Source organism: Salmo salar, unplaced genomic scaffold, assembly GCF_905237065.1.
Source record: "Salmo salar unplaced genomic scaffold, Ssal_v3.1, whole genome shotgun sequence".
NCBI classification, from domain to species: domain Eukaryota; kingdom Metazoa; phylum Chordata; class Actinopteri; order Salmoniformes; family Salmonidae; genus Salmo; species Salmo salar.
This window is the reverse complement of record NW_025550209.1, coordinates 9,286-34,555: the sequence shown is the minus strand read 5'-3', so window position 1 is coordinate 34,555 and position 25,270 is coordinate 9,286. Positions and strand designations below refer to the sequence as shown.

At 44.4% G+C, this 25,270-nt stretch overlaps 1 protein-coding gene across 1 annotated transcript; it reads left to right on the top strand.

Moving 5' to 3' along the window:
• Positions 1-566: 566 nt before the first annotated feature.
• Positions 567-23,280, top strand: LOC123739238 (collagen alpha-1(XIV) chain-like; the record flags this gene model as incomplete). The annotated part of the gene is made up of 3 exons (XM_045713699.1): positions 567-728; positions 13,654-13,731; positions 22,982-23,280. Coding segments are annotated over exons 1-3 (530 nt in total), but the record flags the coding sequence as incomplete, so codon positions are not given.
• Positions 23,281-25,270: the final 1,990 nt, after the last annotated feature.

Here is a 25,270-nt window from a genome sequence, read left to right as displayed (position 1 = left end):
TTAGTGTCAGTATGTTTAAAACATGGTGTTCCATCTCGTCTCCCCACAGACTGATAATACTGTGGTTAGTGTCAGTATGTTTAAAACATGGTGTTCCATCTCCTCTCCCCACAGACTGATAATACTGTGGTTAGTGTCAGTATGTTTAAAACATGGTGTTCCATCTCCTCTCCCCACAGACTGATAATACTGTGGTTAGTGTCAGTATGTTTAAAACATGGTGTTCCATCTCCTCTCCCCACAGACTGATAATACTGTGGTTAGTGTCAGTATGTTTAAAACATGGTGTTCCATCTCCTCTCCCCACAGACTGATAATACTGTGGTTAGTGTCAGTATGTTTAAAACATGGTGTTCCATCTCCTCTCCCCACAGACTGATAATACTGTGGTTAGTGTCAGTATGTTTAAAACATGGTGTTCCATCTCCTCTCCCCACAGACTGATAATACTGTGGTTAGTGTCAGTATGTTTAAAACATGGTGTTCCATCTCCTCTCCCCACAGACTGATAATACTGTGGTTAGTGTCAGTATGTTTAAAACATGGTGTTCCATCTCGTCTTCCCACAGCTCCACATGGCGATCAGTAAGACCACAGCCAGGGTGGTGGTTGACTGTAAGGTAGTGGGAGGAAAGCCCATCAACGCGGCTGGCAACATCAGTATAGACGGGGTGGAGGTACTGGGACGCATGGTACGATCCAGAGGGAAGAGGGACAACTCAGCTCCGGTAAGAATGATGGAGGAATCTACCACACATTGTGCAGTTTACACAGTATCACCATAAGGTGTTAATGTTTGTGTTTTTACAAAGGTTGAAAAGCATGAAACGTTAAGACAAGAAACAAGCATAGTTTACAGGTGTTTCTTTTCATTTAAACTACTCCTAACCCAAAACCCTAAACCTAACTAGACATCTTCAACACACCTGCAAGACAAGCAACCTCTAGATGTACAAGACATTTCACTTTCAAAGCATGACATGGGGTATTTCTCAATATGCATACTACCGTGTTTCACACGCTCATGCTGCGAGTGCATTCTCAGAGGATCTTCATTACTTCATAACTATCAGCTAGCTACAGTTGAAGTGGGAAGGTTACATACACCTTAGCCAAATACATTTCAACTCACTTTTTCACAATTCCTGACGTTTAATCCCAGTACAAATTCCCTGTGTTAGGTCAGTTAGGATCCCCACTTTATTTTAAAAATGCGAAATGTCAGAATAATAGTAGAGAGAATGATTTATTTCAGCTTTTATTTCTTTCATCTCATTCCCAGTGGGTCAGAAGCTTACATACACTCAGTATTTGGAAGCATTGCCTTTAAATAGTTTAACTTGGGTCAATTGTTTCGGGTAGCCTTCCACAAGCTTCCTACAATAATTTTGGTACATTTTGTCCCATTCCTCCTGACAGAGCTGGTGTAACTGAGTCTGGTTTGTAGGCCTCCTTGCTCGCACACACTTTTTCAGTTCTGCCCACAAATGTTCTATAGGATTGATGTCAGGGCTTTGTGATGGCCACTCCAATACCTTGACTTTGTTGTCCTTAAGCCATTTTGCCACAACTTTGGAAGTATGCTTGGGGTCATTGTCCATTTGGAAGACCCATTTGCACCCAAGCTTTAACTTCCTGACTGATGTCTAGAGATGTTGCTTCAATATATCCACATAATTTTCCTGCCTCATGATGCCATCTATTTTGTGAAGTGCACCAGTCCCTCCTGCAGCAAAGCACCCCCCACAACATGATGCTGTTGCAAGCATTCTTTGTCTTGCAAGCATCCCCCATTTCCATAAAGGGGGATGGTCATTATGGCCAAACAGTTCTATTTTTGTTTCATCAGACCAGAGGACATTTCTCCAAAAAGTACGATCTTTGTCCCCATGTGCAGTTGCAAACCGTAGTCTGGCTTTTTTATGGCGGTTTTGGAGCAGTGGCTTCTTCCTTGCTGAGCGGCCTTTCAGGTTATGTTGATATAGGACTCGTTTTACTGTGGATATAGATACTTTTGTAGCAGTTTCCTCCAGCATCTTCACAAGGTCCTTTGCTGTAGTTCTGGGGTTGATTTGCACTTTTCGCACCAAAGTACGTTCATCTCCAGGAGACAGAATGCGTCTCCTTCTTGAGCGGTATGATGGCTGCGTGGTCCCATGGTGTTTATACTTGCGTACTATTGTTTGTACAGATGAACGTGGTACCTTCAGGCGTTTGGAAATTGCTCCCAAGGATGAACCAGACTTGTGGAGGTCTACAATTTTTTTCTGAGGTCTTGTCTGATTTCTTTTGATTTTCCCATGATGTCAAGCAAAGAGGCACTGAGTTTGAAGGTAGGCCTTGAAATACATCCACAGGTACACCTCCAGTTGACTCAAATGATGTCAATTGGCCTATCAGAAGCTTTTAAAGCCATAACATCATTTTCTGGAATTTTCCAAGCTGTTTAAAAGCACAGCCAACTTAGTGTATGTAAACTTCTGACCCACTGGAATTGTGATACAGTAAATTATAAGTGACATAATCTGTCTGTAAACAATTGTTGGAAAAATTACTTGTGTCATGCACAAAGTAGATGTCCTAACCGACTTGCTAAAACTATAGTTTGTTAACAAGAAATGTATGGAGTGGTTGAAAAACGAGTTTTAATGACTCCAACCTAAGTGTATGTAAACTTCCGACTTCAACTGTATATGTGAAGCGTAATAATATAGCTAACCAGATAGTTTAACAGGCAAAAATGACTTAAAATAATGTTATGCAAGGTAGATGTCAATTCTTCGTGGCTAGCTAACAGCAGTTAGCCCTATCGATTTACTGTGGGCTTGCAATCTACGCACACTTCAGTGTGTATTGTAGGCAGGTATACATGCCAAAATGAACACACCATGTATGTATTATTAACGTATCAAGATAACATATTGTAGTCAGGCTACATGTGAGATGTGAATGGGCAACATTTCATTCCGAAGTTGAAGTTTATTTTCTCTCACTCAAATAATGGCCGCCGTTGATTTCAAGAAATGTCCCGTAATTTTTTTACCTGGTTGCGTCATATTTCTGTGCCTACTTTCCATTGAAGCTTGCATCAATGATTTAAAATATGTACAAAAGAGTACTGCATTCCAGAAGCTTCATTTCACATACTTTGAATTCAACCCATACTCTGACTCTCCCATGCTCCAATTTGCTCGGAGCACGGGGTGTGTGCTCGGAGCACGGTAGTATTCATTTTGAGAAACACAGAGTACTGTCTGTCAGTCTCTGCATCATTCTCTGAGCTGGCTGTCCTATAGACCTACAGCTTTCAGTCACACACCATACATCCTTTATATTACCAGAACAACACCCTACAGCCTGTATAGACCCACAACAACATCCTACAGCCTCTATAATACCACCACAACACCCTACAGCCTCTATAGATCCACAACAACACCCTACAGGCTCTATAATACCACCACAACACCCTACAGCCTCTATAGACCCACAACAACATCCTACAGCCTCTATAATACCACCACAACACCCTACAGCCTCTATAGACCCACAACAACATCCTACAGGCTCTATAACACCACCACAACACCATGCAGCCTCTATAACACCACAACAACACCATGCATCCTCTATAATACCACAACAACACCGTGCAGCCTCTATAACCCCACAACAACACCCTACAGCCTCTATAACAACACCCTACAGCCTCTATAACAGCACCACAACACCTACAGCCTCTATAACAACACCCTACAGCCTCTATAACAACACCCTACAGCCTCTATAACACCACCACAACACCGTACAGCCTCTATAACACCACAACAACACCCTACAGCCTCTATAACACCATAACAACACCCTACAATCTCTATAACAACACCCCACAGCCTCTATAACACCACAACAACACGCTAGAGCCTCTATAACACCACCACAACACCATATAACCTCTATAACACCACCACAACACCCTACAGACTCTATAACACCACAACACCACACCCTACAGCCTCTATAACACCACAACAACACCCTACAGTCTCTATAGTCCCACAACAACACCCTACAGCATCTATAACACCACAACAACACCCTACAGCCTCTATAGTCCCACAACAACACCCTACAGCCTCTATAATACCACAGCTCCCAACAGCCTCTATAACACCACCACAACACTCTACATCCTCCATAACAACACCATACAGCCTCTATAACACCACCACAACACCTACAGCCTCTATAACAACACCCTACAGCCTCTATAACAACACCCTACAGCCTCTATAACAACACCCTACAGTCTCTATAACAACACCCTACAGCCTCTATAACAACACCCTACAGGCTCTATAACACCACCACAACACCGTACAGCCTCTATAACACCACAACAACACCCTACAATCTCTATAACAACACCCCACAGCCTCTATAACACCACAACAACACGCTAGAGCCTCTATAACACCACCACAACACCATATAACCTCTATAACACCACCACAACACCCTACAGACTCTATAACACCACAACAACACCCTACAGCCTCTATAACACCACAACAACACCCTACAGACTCTATAACAACACCCTACAGGCTCTATAACACCATAACAACACCCTACAGCCTCTATAACAACACCATACAGCCTCTATAACACCACCACAACACCGTACAGCCTCTATAACACCACAACAACACCCTACAATCTCTATAACAACACCCCACAGCCTCTATAACACCACAACAACACGCTAGAGCCTCTATAACACCACCACAACACCATATAACCTCTATAACACCACCACAACACCCTACAGACTCTATAACAGCATAACAACACCCTACAATCTCTATAACAACACCCCACAGCCTCTATAACACCACCACAACACCATATAACCTCTATAACACCACCACAACACTCTACATCCTCCATAACAACACCATACAGCCTCTATAACACCACCACAACACCATACAGCCTCTATAACACCACCACAACACCCTACAGCCTCTATAATACCACCACAACACCCTACATTCTCTATAACACCACAACAACACCCTACAGCCTCTATAATACCACAACAACACCCTACAGCCTCTATAACACCACCACAACACCCCTATAACACCACCACAACACCCTACAGTCTCTATAACACCACCACAACATCCTACAGCCTCTATAACACCACCACAACACCCTATAACACCACCACAACACCCTACATCCTCTATAACACCACCACAACATTCTACCACCTCTATAACACCACAACAACACCCTACAGTCTCTATAACACCACAACAACACCCTACAGTCTCTATAACACCACCACAACACCCTACAGCCTCTATAATACCACCACAACACCCTACAGCCTCTACAACACCACCACAACACCCTACAGCCTCTATAACACCACCACAACACCCTACAGCCTCTATAACACCACCACAACACCCTACAGCCTCTATAATACCACCACAACACCCTACAGCCTCTATAACACCACCACAACATCCTACAGCCTCTATAACACCACCACAACACCCTACAGTCTCTACAACACCACCACAACACCCTACAGCCTCTATAACACCACAACAACACCCTACAGTCTCTATAACACCATACATCCTCTATGTGACCCAAGATGTCAGGACAGGAAATAAGATGAGGAGCAGTCTTTGTTAGATGCATAATAGTTGTGATGATTTCTGTGCAGCTCTGAGGGTAGATGAATGGACTGCTTTGCAACTATGTGAGACTGTATTATTTTATTATTTCTGGAGACAGTCTGATGAAAAGAAATTGCTTTGTACAGCATTTTGAGGGAATTGGTGGAAAGAAAGAAATGTCCCCGAGATGTTTTACAATTAATTCTGACTTTATTGTCCTTTAAAGTGGTGAGGCTTTCATATTTCCTCAGCAGTTTCATCTTATCAATGTGTAATCTCATAAGAAATACATTTAATTTATTTTAACCTAGTGTTTAAAGTGATTCACTCTCAGTGAAAGTTCATTCCCACTGGGCACAGACGTCAATTCAACGTCTATTCCACATTGGTTCAACGTAATTTCATTGAAATGACATGGAAACAATGTTGATTCAGCCAGTGTGTGCCCAGTGGGTTGTGTGTATGTACATTTAGGTCATTCAGTTCACCATCATTGAGCAGACAGACAGTCACCATCAAACAGCCTGTTGAGCAGACAGTCACCATTAAACAGCCTGTTGATCAGACAGAGTCACCATTAAACAGTGTTGATCAGACAGAGTCACCATCAAACAGCCTGTTGAGCAGACAGAGTCACCATCAAACAGCCTGTTGATCAGACAGTCACCATTAAACAGCCTGTTGATCAGACAGAGTCACCATCAAACAGCCTGTTGATCAGACAGTCACCATTAAACAGCCTGTTGAGCAGACAGAGTCACCATCAAACAGCCTGTTGATCAGACAGTCACCATCAAACAGCCTGTTGAGCAGACAGTCACCATTAAACAGCCTGTTGAGCAGACAGTCACCATCAAACAGCCTGTTGAGCAGACAGTCACCATTAAACAGCCTGTTGAGCAGACAGTCACCATTAAACAGCCTGTTGATCAGACAGTCACCATCAAACAGCCTGTTGATCAGACAGTCACCATTAAACAGCCTGTTGATCAGACAGAGTCACCATTAAACAGCCTGTTGATCAGACAGTCACCATTAAACAGCCTGTTGATCAGACAGTCACCATTAAACAGCCTGTTGAGCAGACAGTCACCATCAAACAGCCTGTTGATCAGACAGTCACCATCAAACAGCCTGTTGAGCAGACAGTCACCATCAAACAGCCTGTTGAGCAGACAGAGTCACCATCAAACAGCCTGTTGATCAGACAGAGTCACCATTAAACAGCCTGTTGAGCAGACAGAGTCACCATCAAACAGCCTGTTGATCAGACAGAGTCACCATTAAACAGCCTGTTGAGCAGACAGTCACCATCAAACAGCCTGTTGAGCAGACAGAGTCACCATTAAACAGCCTGTTGAGCAGACAGAGTCACCATCAAACAGCCTGTTGAGCAGACAGAGTCACCATTAAACAGCCTGTTGAGCAGACAGTCACCATCAAACAGCCTGTTGAGCAGACAGTCACCATCAAACAGCCTGTTGAGCAGACAGAGTCACCATCAAACAGCCTGTTGAGCAGACAGAGTCACCATTAAACAGCCTGTTGATCAGACAGTCACCATTAAACAGTGTTGATCAGACAGTCACCATTAAACAGCCTGTTGATCAGACAGTCACCATCAAACAGCCTGTTGAGCAGACAGAGTCACCATCAAACAGCCTGTTGAGCAGACAGAGTCACCATCAAACAGCCTGTTGATCAGACAGAGTCACCATTAAACAGCCTGTTGAGCAGACAGTCACCATCAAACAGCCTGTTGAGCAGACAGTCACCATCAAACAGCCTGTTGAGCAGACAGAGTCACCATCAAACAGCCTGTTGAGCAGACAGAGTCACCATCAAACAGCCTGTTGAGCAGACAGAGTCACCATCAAACAGCCTGTTGATCAGACAGTCACCATCAAACAGCCTGTTGATCAGACAGTCACCATCAAACAGCCTGTTGATCAGACAGAGTCACCATTAAACAGCCTGTTGAGCAGACAGTCACCATCAAACAGCCTGTTGATCAGACAGAGTCACCATCAAACAGCCTGTTGATCAGACAGTCACCATTAAACAGCCTGTTGAGCAGACAGAGTCACCATTAAACAGTGTTGATCAGACAGTCACCATTAAACAGCCTGTTGAGCAGACAGTCACCATTAAACAGCCTGTTGAGCAGACAGAGTCACCATCAAACAGCCTGTTGAGCAGACAGAGTCACCATTAAACAGTGTTGATCAGACAGTCACCATTAAACAGCCTGTTGAGCAGACAGAGTCACCATTAAACAGCCTGTTGAGCAGACAGAGTCACCATTAAACAGTGTTGATCAGACAGTCACCATTAAACAGCCTGTTGAGCAGACAGAGTCACCATTAAACAGCCTGTTGAGCAGACAGAGTCACCATTAAACAGCCTGTTGAGCAGACAGAGTCACCATTAAACAGTGTTGATCAGACAGAGTCACCATTAAACAGCCTGTTGATCAGACAGTCACCATCAAACAGCCTGTGATCAGACAGTCACCATTAAACAGCCTGTTGATCAGACAGTCACCATTAAACAGCCTGTTGAGCAGACAGAGTCACCATTAAACAGCCTGTTGAGCAGACAGTCACCATCAAACAGCCTGTTGAGCAGACAGAGTCACCATCAAACAGCCTGTTGAGCAGACAGAGTCACCATTAAACAGCCTGTTGATCAGACAGTCACCATTAAACAGCCTGTTGATCAGACAGTCACCATTAAACAGCCTGTTGATCAGACAGTCACCATTAAACAGCCTGTTGAGCAGACAGAGTCACCATCAAACAGCCTGTTGAGCAGACAGAGTCACCATCAAACAGCCTGTTGATCAGACAGAGTCACCATTAAACAGCCTGTTGATCAGACAGAGTCACCATCAAACAGCCTGTTGAGCAGACAGTCACCATCAAACAGCCTGTTGAGCAGACAGAGTCACCATCAAACAGCCTGTTGAGCAGACAGAGTCACCATCAAACAGCCTGTTGAGCAGACAGAGTCACCATTAAACAGCCTGTTGAGCAGACAGTCACCATCAAACAGCCTGTTGAGCAGACAGTCACCATCAAACAGCCTGTTGAGCAGACAGAGTCACCATCAAACAGCCTGTTGAGCAGACAGAGTCACCATCAAACAGCCTGTTGATCAGACAGTCACCATCAAACAGCCTGTTGATCAGACAGTCACCATCAAACAGCCTGTTGATCAGACAGAGTCACCATTAAACAGCCTGTTGAGCAGACAGTCACCATCAAACAGCCTGTTGATCAGACAGAGTCACCATCAAACAGCCTGTTGATCAGACAGTCACCATTAAACAGCCTGTTGAGCAGACAGAGTCACCATTAAACAGTGTTGATCAGACAGTCACCATTAAACAGCCTGTTGAGCAGACAGTCACCATCAAACAGCCTGTTGAGCAGACAGAGTCACCATCAAACAGCCTGTTGAGCAGACAGAGTCACCATTAAACAGCCTGTTGAGCAGACAGAGTCACCATTAAACAGCCTGTTGATCAGACAGTCACCATTAAACAGCCTGTTGAGCAGACAGAGTCACCATTAAACAGCCTGTTGAGCAGACAGAGTCACCATCAAACAGCCTGTTGAGCAGACAGAGTCACCATTAAACAGCCTGTTGATCAGACAGAGTCACCATTAAACAGCCTGTTGAGCAGACAGAGTCACCATTAAACAGCCTGTTGAGCAGACAGAGTCACCATCAAACAGCCTGTTGAGCAGACAGAGTCACCATTAAACAGCTGTTGATCAGACAGAGTCACCATTAAACAGCCTGTTGATCAGACAGTCACCATCAAACAGCCTGTTGATCAGACAGTCACCATTAAACAGCCTGTTGATCAGACAGTCACCATTAAACAGCCTGTTGAGCAGACAGAGTCACCATTAAACAGCCTGTTGAGCAGACAGTCACCATTAAACAGCCTGTTGAGCAGACAGTCACCATCAAACAGCCTGTGATCAGACAGTCACCATTAAACAGCCTGTTGATCAGACAGTCACCATCAAACAGCCTGTTGATCAGACAGTCACCATTAAACAGCCTGTTGATCAGACAGTCACCATTAAACAGCCTGTTGATCAGACAGAGTCACCATTAAACAGCCTGTTGATCAGACAGTCACCATTAAACAGCCTGTTGAGCAGACAGAGTCACCATTAAACAGCCTGTTGAGCAGACAGTCACCATCAAACAGCCTGTTGAGCAGACAGAGTCACCATTAAACAGCCTGTTGAGCAGACAGAGTCACCATTAAACAGCCTGTTGATCAGACAGTCACCATCAAACAGCCTGTTGATCAGACAGAGTCACCATCAAACAGCCTGTTGAGCAGACAGAGTCACCATCAAACAGCCTGTTGAGCAGACAGAGTCACCATCAAACAGCCTGTTGAGCAGACAGTCACCATCAAACAGCCTGTTGAGCAGACAGAGTCACCATCAAACAGCCTGTTGATCAGACAGAGTCACCATTAAACAGCCTGTTGATCAGACAGTCACCATCAAACAGCCTGTTGAGCAGACAGAGTCACCATCAAACAGCCTGTTGAGCAGACAGTCACCATTAAACAGCCTGTTGATCAGACAGTCACCATCAAACAGCCTGTTGAGCAGACAGAGTCACCATTAAACAGCCTGTTGAGCAGACAGAGTCACCATTAAACAGCCTGTTGAGCAGACAGTCACCATTAAACAGCCTGTTGATCGGACAGAGTCACCATCAAACAGCCTGTTGATCAGACAGAGTCACCATTAAACAGCCTGTTGAGCAGACAGTCACCATTAAACAGCCTGTTGAGCAGACAGTCACCATTAAACAGCCTGTTGAGCAGACAGAGTCACCATCAAACAGCCTGTTGAGCAGACAGTCACCATTAAACAGCCTGTTGAGCAGACAGAGTCACCATTAAACAGCCTGTTGATCAGACAGTCACCATCAAACAGCCTGTTGAGCAGACAGAGTCACCATCAAACAGCCTGTTGAGCAGACAGAGTCACCATCAAACAGCCTGTTGATCAGACAGTCACCATTAAACAGCCTGTTGAGCAGACAGTCACCATCAAACAGCCTGTTGAGCAGACAGTCACCATCAAACAGCCTGTTGAGCAGACAGAGTCACCATTAAACAGCCTGTTGATCAGACAGAGTCACCATCAAACAGCCTGTTGAGCAGACAGTCACCATCAAACAGCCTGTTGAGCAGACAGAGTCACCATCAAACAGCCTGTTGAGCAGACAGAGTCACCATCAAACAGCCTGTTGATCAGACAGAGTCACCATCAAACAGCCTGTTGATCAGACAGAGTCACCATTAAACAGCCTGTTGATCAGACAGTCACCATCAAACAGCCTGTTGAGCAGACAGTCACCATTAAACAGCCTGTTGATCAGACAGTCACCATTAAACAGCCTGTTGAGCAGACAGAGTCACCATTAAACAGCCTGTTGATCAGACAGAGTCACCATTAAACAGCCTGTTGAGCAGACAGAGTCACCATTAAACAGCCTGTTGATCAGACAGTCACCATTAAACAGCCTGTTGATCAGACAGTCACCATTAAACAGCCTGTTGAGCAGACAGTCACCATCAAACAGCCTGTTGATCAGACAGTCACCATCAAACAGCCTGTTGATCAGACAGTCACCATCAAACAGCCTGTTGATCAGACAGTCACCATCAAACAGCCTGTTGATCAGACAGTCACCATCAAACAGCCTGTTGATCAGACAGTCACCATCAAACAGCCTGTTGAGCAGACAGTCACCATCAAACAGCCTGTTGATCAGACAGAGTCACCATTAAACAGCCTGTTGATCAGACAGTCACCATCAAACAGCCTGTTGATCAGACAGAGTCACCATCAAACAGCCTGTTGATCAGACAGAGTCACCATTAAACAGCCTGTTGAGCAGACAGTCACCATTAAACAGCCTGTTGAGCAGACAGAGTCACCATTAAACAGTGTTGATCAGACAGTCACCATTAAACAGCCTGTTGATCAGACAGTCAAGATTAAACAGCCTGTTGAGCAGACAGTCACCACTAAACAGCCTGTTGAGCAGACAGAGTCACCATTAAACAGCCTGTTGAGCAGACAGTCACCATTAAACAGCCTGTTGAGCAGACAGTCACCATCAAACAGCCTGTTGAGCAGACAGTCACCATTAAACAGCCTGTTGAGCAGACAGAGTCACCATCAAACAGCCTGTTGAGCAGACAGTCACCATTAAACAGCCTGTTGAGCAGACAGAGTCACCATCAAACAGCCTGTTGAGCAGACAGAGTCACCATCAAACAGCCTGTGATCAGACAGTCACCATCAAACAGCCTGTTGAGCAGACAGAGTCACCATTAAACAGCCTGTTGAGCAGACAGAGTCACCATCAAACAGCCTGTTGAGCAGACAGAGTCACCATTAAACAGCCTGTTGAGCAGACAGAGTCACCATCAAACAGCCTGTTGAGCAGACAGAGTCACCATCAAACAGCCTGTTGAGCAGACAGAGTCACCATCAAACAGCCTGTTGAGCAGACAGAGTCACCATTAAACAGCCTGTTGAGCAGACAGTCACCATCAAACAGCCTGTTGAGCAGACAGAGTCACCATCAAACAGCCTGTTGAGCAGACAGAGTCACCATTAAACAGCCTGTTGATCAGACAGAGTCACCATCAAACAGCCTGTGATCAGACAGTCACCATCAAACAGCCTGTTGATCAGACAGTCACCATTAAACAGCCTGTTGATCAGACAGTCACCATCAAACAGCCTGTTGATCAGACAGTCACCATTAAACAGCCTGTTGATCAGACAGAGTCACCATCAAACAGCCTGTGATCAGACAGTCACCATTAAACAGCCTGTTGATCAGACAGAGTCACCATCAAACAGCCTGTTGATCAGACAGAGTCACCATCAAACAGCCTGTTGATCAGACAGTCACCATTAAACAGCCTGTTGATCAGACAGAGTCACCATTAAACAGCCTGTTGAGCAGACAGTCACCATCAAACCTCACAACCCATATTTGGATATTTCTCTGAAGCATGTAGAACACGATGTAGAACACGGTGTAGACCACGGTGTAGAACATAGAGCATGGTGTAGACCACGGTGTACAACGTAGACCACGGTGTACAACATAGAACATGGTTTAGAACATGGTTTAGAACATTGTGTAGACCACAGTGTAGACCACAGTGTAGAACATGGTGTAGAACATGGTGTAGAACATGGTGTAGAACATTGTGTAGAACATTGTGTAGACCACAGTGTAGAACATGGTTTAGAACATTGTGTAGACTACGGTGTAGACCACGGTGTAGAACTTGGTGTATAACATTGTGCAGACCACGATGTAGACCACAGTGTAGAACATGGTGCAGAACATGGTGTAGAACATTGTGTAGAACATGGTGTAGAACATTGTGTAGACCACAGTGTAGAACATGGTTTATAACATTGTGTAGAACATGGTGTAGAACATGGTGTAGAACATTGTGTAGACCACAGTGTAGAACATTGTTTATAACATGGTGTAGAACATGGTGTAGAACATTGTGTAGACCACAGTGTAGAACATGGTTTATAACATGGTGTAGAACATGGTGTAGAACATTGTGTAGACCACAGTGTAGAACATGGTTTATAATATTGTGTAGATCACGGTGTAGATCACGGTGTAGAACACGGTGTAGAACACGGTGTAGAACATGGTGTAGAACATGGTGTAGACCACGGTGTAGAACATTGTGTAGACCACGGTGTAGACCACAGGGTAGAACGTAGTGTAAAACACAGTGTAGAACACGGTGTAGACCACAGGGTAGAAGTAGTGTAGAAATCTGTATACCGTAAGTGTGTTGCAATGTCATGCCAATATGAACTCTTTCTCTGTGTATTTGTTCTCTGTGTGTGTATAGTTCCAGATCCAGATGTTTGACATTATCTGCAGCACGTCCTGGGCCAGTCGAGACAAGTGCTGTGAGCTCCCTGGACTGGTAAGAACAACTGCCTTTTAACCAACCATTCAAATGACCAACAGACCAACAACCAACAACCAACAGACCAACAGACCAATAACCAACAGAACAATAACCAACAGACCAAAAACCAACAGACCAACAACCAATAGACCAATAACCAACAGACCAATAACCAACAGACCAATAACCAACAGACCAATAACCAACAGACCAAAAGACCAAAAACCAACAGACCAACAGACCAACAACCAATAACCAACAGACCAATAACCAACAGACCAACAACCAACAGACCAATAACCAACAGACCAACAACCAACAGACCAACAGACCAACAGACCAACAACCAACAGACCAACAACCAACAGACCAACAACCAACAGACCAACAACCAATAACCAACAGACCAACAACCAACAGACCAATAACCAACAACCAATAACCAACAGACCAACAACCAACAGACCAACAACCAACAGACCAACAGACCAACAACCAACAGACCAACAGACCAACAACCAACAACCAATAACCAACAGACCAATAACCAACAGACCAACAGACCAACAGACCAACAACCAACAGACCAACAACCAACAGACCAACAGACCAACAACCAACAACCAACAACCAACAGACCAATAACCAACAGACCAACAGACCAACAGACCAACAACTAACAGACCAACAACCAACAGACCAACAGACCAACAACCAACAACCAACAACCAACAGACCAACAACCAACAGACCAATAACCAACAGACCAATAACCAACAGACCAATAACCAACAGACCAATAACCAACAGATCAATAACCAACAGACCAATAACCAACAATCAACAGACCAACAGACCAATAACCAACAGACCAATAACCAACAGACCAACAGACCAATAACCAACAGACCAATAACCAACAGACCAACAACCAACAGACCAATAACCAACAGACCAATAACCAACAGACCAACAGACCAATAACCAACAGACCAACAACCAACAGACCAACAACCAACAGACCAACAACCAACAGACCAACAACCAACAGACCAACAGACCAATAACCAACAGACCAATAACCAACAATCAACAGACCAACAGACCAATAACCAACAGACCAATAACCAACAGACCAACAGACCAATAACCAACAGAGCAACAGACCAACAACCAACAGACCAACAACCAACAGACCAACAGACCAATAACCAACAGACCAATAACCAACAATCAACAGACCAACAGACCAATAACCAACAGACCAATAACCAACAGACCAATAACCAACAGACCAATAACCAACAGACCAACAACCAATAACCAACAGACCAATAACCAACAACCAACAGACCAATAACCAACAGGCCAATAACCAACAGACAATAACCAACAGACCAACAGACCAACAACCAACAGACCAATAACCAACAGACCAACAACCATCAGACCAACAACCATCAGACCAATAACCAACAGACCAACAACCAACAGACCAACAACCATCAGACCAACAACCAACAGACCGACCAACCATTTAAACGACCAACCATTTAAACGACCAACAGACCAACAACCAACAGACCAACAACCAATAACCAACAGACCAACAACCAACAGACCAACAGACCAACAGACCAATAACCAACAGACCAACAGACCAACAGACCAACAACCAATAACCAACAGACCAATAACCAACAGACCAACAACCAACAGACCAACAACCAACAGACCAACAACCAATAACCAACAGACCAATAACCAACAGACCAACAACCAACAGACCAATAACCAACAATCAACAGACCAACAGACCAACAACCAACAGACCAAAAACCAACAGACCAACAGACCAACAGACCAACAACCAACAGACCAATAACCAACAGACCAACAGACCAACAACCAACAACCAACAGACCAATAACCAACAGACCAATAACCAACAATCAACAGACCAACAGACCAATAACCAACAGACCAATAACCAACAGACCAACAGACCAACAACCAACAGACCAATAACCAACAGACCAATAACCAACAGACCAACAGACCAATAACCAACAGACCAACAGACCAACAACCAACAGACCAACAACCAACAGACCAACAGACCAATAACCAACAGACCAACAACCAGCAGACCAACAACCAACAGACCAACAACCAACAGACCAATAACCAACAGACCAACAGACCAATAACCAACAGACCAACAACCAACAATCAACAGACCAACAGACCAACAACCAACAGACCAACAGACCAATAACCAACAGACCAACAGACCAACAACCAACAGACCAACAACCAACAGACCAACAGACCAATAACCAACAGACCAATAACCAACAATCAACAGACCAACAGACCAATAACCAACAGACCAATAACCAACAGACCAACAGACCGATAACCAACAGACCAACAACCAATAACCAACAGACCAACAGACCAACAACCAACAGACCAATAACCAACAGACCAACAACCAACAGACCAACAACCAACAACCAATAACCAACAGACCAACAACCAACAGACCAATAACCAACAGGCCAATAACCAACAGACAATAACCAACAGACTAACAGACCAACAACCAACAGACCAACAACCAACAATCAACAGACCAACAGACCAATAACCAACAGACCAACAGACCAATAACCAACAGACCAACAGACCAACAACCAACAGACCAACAACCAACAGACCAACAGACCAATAACCAACAGACCAATAACCAACAAACAACAGACCAACAGACCAATAACCAACAGACCAATAACCAACAGACCAACAGACCAATAACCAACAGACCAACAACCAACAACCAACAGACCAACAGACCAATAACCAACAGACCAATAACCAACAGACCAACAACCAACAGACCAACAACCAACAACCAATAACCAACAGACCAACAACCAACAGGCCAATAACCAACAGGCCAATAACCAACAGACAATAACCAACAGACCAACAACCATCAGACCAATAACCAACAGACCAACAACCAACAGACCAATAACCAACAGACCAACAACCAACAGACCAACAACCAACAGACCAACAACCAACAACCAATAACCAACAGACCAACAACCAACAGACCAATAACCAACAGGCCAATAACCAACAGACAACAACCATCAGACCAATAACCAACAGACCAACAACCAACAGACCAACAACCAACAGACCAACAACCAACAGACCAACAACCATCAGACCAACAACCAACAGACCAACAACCAATAACCAACAGACCAATAACCAACAGACCAACAGACCAACAGACCAACAGACCAACAACCAATAACCAACAGACCAATAACCAACAGACCAACAACCAACAGACCAATAACCAACAGACCAATAACCAACAGACCAACAACCAACAGACCAACACACCAATAACCAAGAACCAACAGACCAATAACCAACAGACCAATAACCAACAGACCAATAACCAACAGACCAATAACCAACAGACCAACAGACCAATAACCAACAGACCAACAGACCAATAACCAACAGATCAACAGACCAACAGACCAATAATCAACAGACCAACAGACAAAATAACCAACAGAACAACAGACCAATAACCAACAGATCAACAGACCAACAGACCAATAATCAACAGACCAACAGACCAATAACCAACAGACCAACAACCAACAGACCAACAGACCAACAGACCAACAACCAACAGACCAACAACCAACAGACCAACAACCAACAGACCAATAACCAACAGACCAATAACCAGTAGACCAACAGACCAACAGACCAATAACCAACAGAGCAACAGACCAATAACCAACAGACCAACAACCAACAGACCAACAACCAACAGACCAATAACCAACAGACCAACAACCAACAGACCAACAACCAACAACCAACAACCAACAGACCAACCATTAACCAACAGACCAACAACCAACAGACCAACCAACCATTTAAACAACCAACCAACTAATCAACCAGACAACCGTTACACCAAACAACTAGTCTCGTGAGCCATGCTCGAAGTCTGACGCTGTATGAAAGTCTGTCGAGAAAGAAACCATCCATCCAACCCGCCAACTCTCATCCACTCCAAGAAGATGAATAACTGAGAGAGACTACCATCTAACCATCCATCCAACCCGCCAACTCTCATCCACTCCAAGAAGATGAATAACTGAGAGAGACTACCATCTAACCATCCATCCAACCCGCCAACTCTCATCCACTCCAAGAAGATGAATAACTGAGAGAGACTACCATCTAACCATCCATCCAACCCGCCAACTCTCATCCACTCCAAGAAGATGAATAACTGAGAGAGACTACCATCTAACCATCCATCCAACCCGCCAACTCTCATCCACTCCAAGAAGATGAATAACTGAGAGAGACTACCATCTAACCATCCATCCAACCCGCCAACTCTCATCCACTCCAAGAAGATGAATAACTGAGAGAGACTACCATCTAACCATCCATCCAACCCACCAACTCTCATCCACTCCAAGAAGATGAATAACTGAGAGAGACTACCATCTAACCATCCATCCAACCCACCAACTATATTCCACTCCAAGAAGATGAATAACTGAGAGAGACTACCATCTAACCATCCATCCAACCCACCAACTAGACCAGACAGTATCATGAGACATGTCCAACACTGACCTAGCTAGACCAGACAGTATCATGAGAGACATGACCAGGACTGACCTAGCTAGACCAGACAGTATCATGAGAGACATGACCAGGACTGACCTAGCTAGACCAGGCAGCAACATGAGAGACATGACCAGGACTGACCTAGCTAGACCAGGCAGTAACATGAGAGACATGACCAGGACTGACCTAGCTAGACCAGACAGTAACATGAGAGACATGTCCAGGACTGACCTAGCTAGACCAGACAGTAACATGAGAGACATGTCCAGGTCTGACCTAGCTAGACCAGGCAGTAACATGAGAGACATGACCAGGACTGACCTAGCTAGACCAGACAGTAACATGAGACATGTCCAGGACTGACCTAGCTAGACCAGACAGTAACATGAGACATGTCCAGGACTGACCTAGCTAGACCAGACAGTATCATGAGACATGTCCAGGACTGACCTAGCTAGACCAGACAGTAACATGAGACATGTCCAGGACTGACCTAGCTAGACCAGACAGTAACATGAGAGACATGACCAGGACTGACCTAGCTAGACCAGACAGTAACATGAGAGACATGACCAGGACTGACCTAGCTAGACCAGACAGTAACATGAGAGACATGACCAGGACTGACCTAGCTAGACCAGGCAGTAACATGAGAGACATGACCAGGACTGACCTAGCTAGACCAGGCAGTAACATGAGAGACATGACCAGGACTGACCTAGCTAGACCAGACAGTAACATGAGAGACATGACCAGGACTGACCTAGCTAGACCAGACAGTAACATGAGAGACATGACCAGGACTGACCTAGCTAGACCAGACAGTAACATGAGAGACATGTCCAGGACTGACCTAGCTAGACCAGACAGTAACATGAGACATGTCCAGGACTGACCTAGCTAGACCAGACAGTAACATGGGAGACATGACCAGGACTGACCTAGCTAGACCAGACAGTAACATGAGAGACATGACCAGGACTGACCTAGCTAGACCAGGCAGTAACATGAGAGACATGACCAGGACTGACCTAGCTAGACCAGGCAGTAACATGAGAGACATGTCCAGGACTGACCTAGCTAGACCAGACAGTAACATGAGACATGTCCAGGACTGACCTAGCTAGACCAGACAGTAACATGAGAGACATGACCAGGACTGACCTAGCTAGACCAGACAGTAACATGAGAGACATGACCAGGACTGACCTAGCTATACCAGAGAGTAACATGAGAGACATGACCAGGACTGACCTAGCTAGACCAGACAGTATCATGAGAGACATGGCCAGGACTGACCTAGCTAGACCAGACAGTAACATGGGAGACATGACCAGGACTGACCTAGCTAGACCAGACAGTAACATGAGAGACATGACCAGGACTGACCTAGCTAGACCAGACAGTAACATGAGACATGTCCAACACTGACCTAGCTAGACCAGACAGTATCATGAGACATGTCCAGGACTGACCTAGCTAGACCAGACAGTAACATGAGAGACATGACCAGGACTGACCTAGCTATACCAGACAGTAACATGAGAGACATGACCAGGACTGACCTAGCTAGACCAGGCAGTAACATGAGAGACATGACCAGGACTGACCTAGCTAGACCAGACAGTAACATGAGACATGTCCAGGACTGACCTAGCTAGACCAGACAGTAACATGAGACATGTCCAGGACTGACCTAGCTAGACGTGTTAGATGAACAAAATGTATTTTAATTAAACACGTTCGGCTTACTCATATGTCTATATCTCTATATATCTCTATATCTCTCTCTCTCTCTCTCTCTCTCCTCTCTCTCTCTCTCTCTCTCTCTCTCTCTCTCTCTCTCTCTCTCTCTCTCTCTCTCTCTCTCTCTCTCTCTCTCTCTCTCTCGCTCTCTCTCTCCAGTTCAATACAAGGGGCTTTATTGGCATGGGAAACATATGTTAACATTGCGAAAGCAAATGAAGTAGACATTATACATAAGTGAAATAAACAATAAAATGAACAATAATCATTACACTCACAGAAGTTCCAAAAGAATAAAGACATTACAAATGTCATATTATATATACAGTTGAAGTTGGAAGTTTACATACACTTAGGTTGGAGTCATTAAAACTAGTTTTTCAACCACTCCACAAATTTCTTGTTAACAAACTATAGTTTTGGCAAGTCATTTAGGACATCTACTTTGTGCATGACACAAGTCATTTTTCAACAATTGTTTACAGACAGATTATGTCACTTATAATTCACTCTATCACAATTCCAGTGGGTCAGAAGTTTACCTACACTAAGTTGACTGTGCCTTTAAACAGCTTGGAAAATTCCAGAAAATGATGTCATGGCTTTAGAAGCTTCTGATAGGCTAATTGACATCATTTGAGTCAATTGGAGGTGTACCTGTGGATGTATTTCAAGGCCTACCTTCAAACTCAGTGCCTCTTTGCTTGACATCATGGGAAAATCAAAAGAAATCAGACAAGACCTCAGAAAAACAATTGTAGACCTCCACAAGTCTGGTTCATCCTTGGGAGCAATTTCCAAATGGCTGAAGGTACCACGTTCATCTATACAAACAATAGTACGCAAGTATAAACACCATGGGACCACACAGCCATCATACCGCTCAGGAAGGAGACGCATTCTGTCTCCTGGAGATGAACGTACTTTGGTGCGAAAAGTGCAAATCAATCCCAGAACAACAGCAAAAGATCTTGTAAAGATGCTGGAGGAAACAGGTACAAAAGTATCTATATCCACAGTAAAACGAGTCCTATATCAATATAACCTGAAAGGCCGCTCATCAAGGAAGAAGCCACTGCTCCAAAACCGCCATAAAAAAACCAGACTACGGTTTGCAACTGCACATGGGGACAAAGATCGTACTTTTTGGAGAAATGTCCTCTGGTCTGATGAAACAAAAATAGAACTGTTTGGTCATAATGACCGTCGTTATGTTTGGAGGAAAAAGGGGGAGGCTTGCAATCCGAAGAACACCATCCCAACCGTGAAGCACGGGGGTGGCAGCATCATGTTGTGGGGGTGCTTTGCTGCGGGAGGGACTGGTGCACTTCACAAAATAGATAGCATCATGAGGATGGAAAATTATGTGGATATATTGAAGCAACATCTCAAGACATCAGTCAGGAAGTTAAAGCTTGGTCACAAATGGGTCTTCCAAATGGACAATGACCCCAAGCATACTTCCAAAGTTGTGGCAAAATGGCTCAAGGACAACAAAGTCAAGGTATTGGAGTGGCCATCACAAAGCCCTAACCTCAATCCTATAGAAAATGTGTGGGCAGAACTGAAAAAGCGTGTGCGAGCAAGGAGGCCTACAAACCTGACTCAGTTACACCAGCTCTGTCAGGAGGAATGGGCCAATATTCACCCAACTTATTGTGGGAAGCTTGTGGAAGGCTACCCGAAATGTTTGACCCAAGTTAAACAATTTAAAGGCAATGCTACCAAATATTTATTGAGTGTATGTAAACTTCTGACCCACTGGGAATGTGATGAAATAAATAAAAGCTGAAATAATTCTCTCTATTATTATTCTGACATTTCACATTCTTAAAATAAAGTGGTGATCTAACTGACCTAAGACAGGGAATTTTTACTGAGATTGAATGTCAGGAATTGTGAAAAACTGAGTTTAAATATATTTGGCTAAGGTGTATGTAAACTTCCGACTTCAACTGTATATACAGTGTTGTAACGATGTACAAATGTTTCAAGTACAAAAGGTATTTAGAATGGTGTTTGTTCTTCACTGGTTGACCTTTCCTTGTGGGAACAGGTCACAAATCTCTCTGTCTCTCTCTCTGTCCGTCTCTCTCTGTCTCTCTTTCTCTATCTCTCTCTCTCTCTCTGTCAAGACATCCTAATGACACTTTGTTAGTAACAACTCTACAAAACACTCCCAATACCCCATCCTAGGAGATACAGTCCTGTCCACCTCACTCCTCACAGACCGCTAGCCTGTATTTACTACCGGCCTTCCCGGCTCTTTCAAAGCACGTTTTATTATTGGAAAAGGATAGGACAATTATTTTTAATGATAACTGTGTTTCTAGCTAGCCGGGCCCAGGAGATAGATGTGATGTATGGTGCTGCTGCGAGGCCAGGAGAGAAGAAGAGAGAAGAAAGGTTATTTTTCTCCTGTTGACAGACCGATGGAACAGGGGAGATAGCAACCTGAGGCCTCACAGCACTCCAGCCACACACGTAACACTGGAGCACTGGACAGAAGGAACTAACTGATAGAGGAACCTGGAAATTGAAAAATGTCCAACCAAGACATTTAATCTCACCAGGAGAAATGCAAAACTGTTTCTTTCTTGAACATTTACATAATATCTCCAATTCTCACCAAGCTAAGCATTTACATAAGTATCTCCCATTTGAACCAGTTAGCCACCCATTCTGTGCCAATAGTTTTGTTTACTTTAATTCACAATGTTTTGTTCTGTCATGAATCACAAATAGGAAATTGAATTGAGTTGCTGTACGTTCATGTGTGGGTTTTTGAATTGCCTCTGTTTGTCTGTTGTTTTCTGTTGTTCTACAGAGGCTGGAGGAGGACTGTCCTGCCATGCCCCATGCCTGTAGCTGTTCTCAGGACAGTAAAGGACCTCCCGGACCCACAGGACCTCCCGTAAAGTCCTACTACTGCCTTTATTTACCGTCTCAGGGAATAGGGTGCCCTTTTAACACACCTTTTAACACCATACAAAATAATCCTAGACAGAAAACAACACTCAGAGACATCATTTCTCCAGAGAGCTGTCAAGCAGGCAGGAAAAGAGACTCCAGGGGCCGACAGAAGGAAATCCAAACCAGACTCCAGATACCTGCCGCCCACCAAAAGTCATTTTGGTGAAACATTCCCCGGTCTGGGGAGGGTCAATGTCACTTAGTACTGTGGACGTGTCTCCACCACAGGTGGACATTGTTAGGGGAAGGACCCCAACAGAGTGAGAGTCTTCATACATTCTGCTGAGGGGCGGGAGAGAGAGGGAGAGAGAGAGGGATAGAGAGAGAGAGAAACCAAGAGAGAGACAGAAACCGAGAGAGAGAGAGAAACCGAGTGAGAGAGAGAGGATAGAGAGAGAGAAACCAAGAGAAAGAGAGAGAGAGAGAGAGAGAGAGAGAGAGGATAAACCGAGTTAGAGAGAGAGGATAGAGAGAGAGAAACCAAGAGAAAGAGAGAGAGAGAGAGAGAGAGAGGGATAAACCGAGTTAGAGAGAGAGGATAGAGTGAAACCAAGAGAGAGAGAGAGAGAGAGAGAGAGAGAGAGAGAGAGAGAGAGAGAGAGAGAGAGGGATAAACCGAGTTAGAGAGAGAGGATAGGGAGAGAGAAACGGAGTGAGAGAAAGGAGAGAGAGAGAGAAGGATAAACCGAGTTAGAGAGAGAGAAACGGAGTGAGAGAAAGGAGAGAGAGTAGTATGTAGAATGATTCAGCTCACTCCACGCAGCACAGAGGGTAGAACCTGATATGACGACACTGCAGATAAATGAGCTCATTTATAAGGCGTCAGGTCAGGTGATGTTGTGTACTCAGCTCGCTGCCAAGGGGAAAATAAAACACGTCCCAGGGCCACTACGGGGCCAACACTGTATCAACACACACATGTTTGAGAAAGTCATTATATGGATATAAATTTATCAAAGCAGATTAGTCCTCTCTCTGCTGTCTACACAGTTTCCACCTCCATATGGTCCAGGTGGAGCCTATAGGCAGAGTTTAAAACCACAAGGGAGGAGGATTTCATCTGAGGTTCCTCTATAAGCCATCCTCCTTATGTTTCTGTGGTCGTTGGCTCTGATCACTGTTGACCTACTAAACCCTTGTTATAACATTAAAGCAGGACTGGAGTTAAAGTGGGGCTTTGTCAAGACACAATGCTCCTTGATGAAGGTGTTGACCCTGTAGTAAAACTGTTCCTGCACTTTAATTCTATTATTCTTTAGTGTGTCTTCAATCACTGATATTATTATAACCGACTGAGCGTGTGCAGGACGTTCATCACATTTGATCTTGTCCTGCCTCTGCCTCTGCTATCACAGCCTCCAGCCATAGGAACTATTAGTACCTGGCTCCATGTCCCTGCAGGGGTGCCATTAAGGCAAACACAGGAAGAGGAAGGAAGCCTTTGAAGCCAGATGGGACAATTACCTCCAGATGCCTTCGTCCAGTTAGAGCAGAGTCAGGAGGGACAGGGAGGGACAAGGGAGGGTTTGGTTATCGTGGTGTTTACGGTCTGATTCCCAGTCAGATGTACAGTATGGTTATCATGGTGTTTATGGTCTGATTCCCAGTCAGATGTACAGTATGGTTATCATGGTGTTTATGGTCTGATTCCCAGTCAGATGTACAGTATGGTTATCATGGTGTTTATGGTCTGATTCCCAGTCAGATGTACAGTATGGTTATCATGGTGTTTACGGTCTGATTCCCAGTCAGATGTACAGTATGGTTATCATGGTGTTTACGGTCTGATTCCCAGTCAGATGTACAGTATGGTTATCATGGTGTTTACGGTCTGATTCCCAGTCAGATGTACAGTATGGTTATCATGGTGTTTACGGTCTGATTCCCAGTCAGATGTACAGTATGGTTATCGTGGTGTTTACGGTCTGATTCCCAGTCAGATGTACAGTATGGTTATCATGGTGTTTATGGTCTGATTCCCAGTCAGATGTACAGTATGGTTATCGTGGTGTTTATGGTCTGATTCCCAGTCAGATGTACAGTATGGTTATCATGGTGTTTATGGTCTGATTCCCAGTCAGATGTACAGTATGGTTATCGTGGTGTTTATGGTCTGATTCCCAGTCAGATGTACAGTATGGTT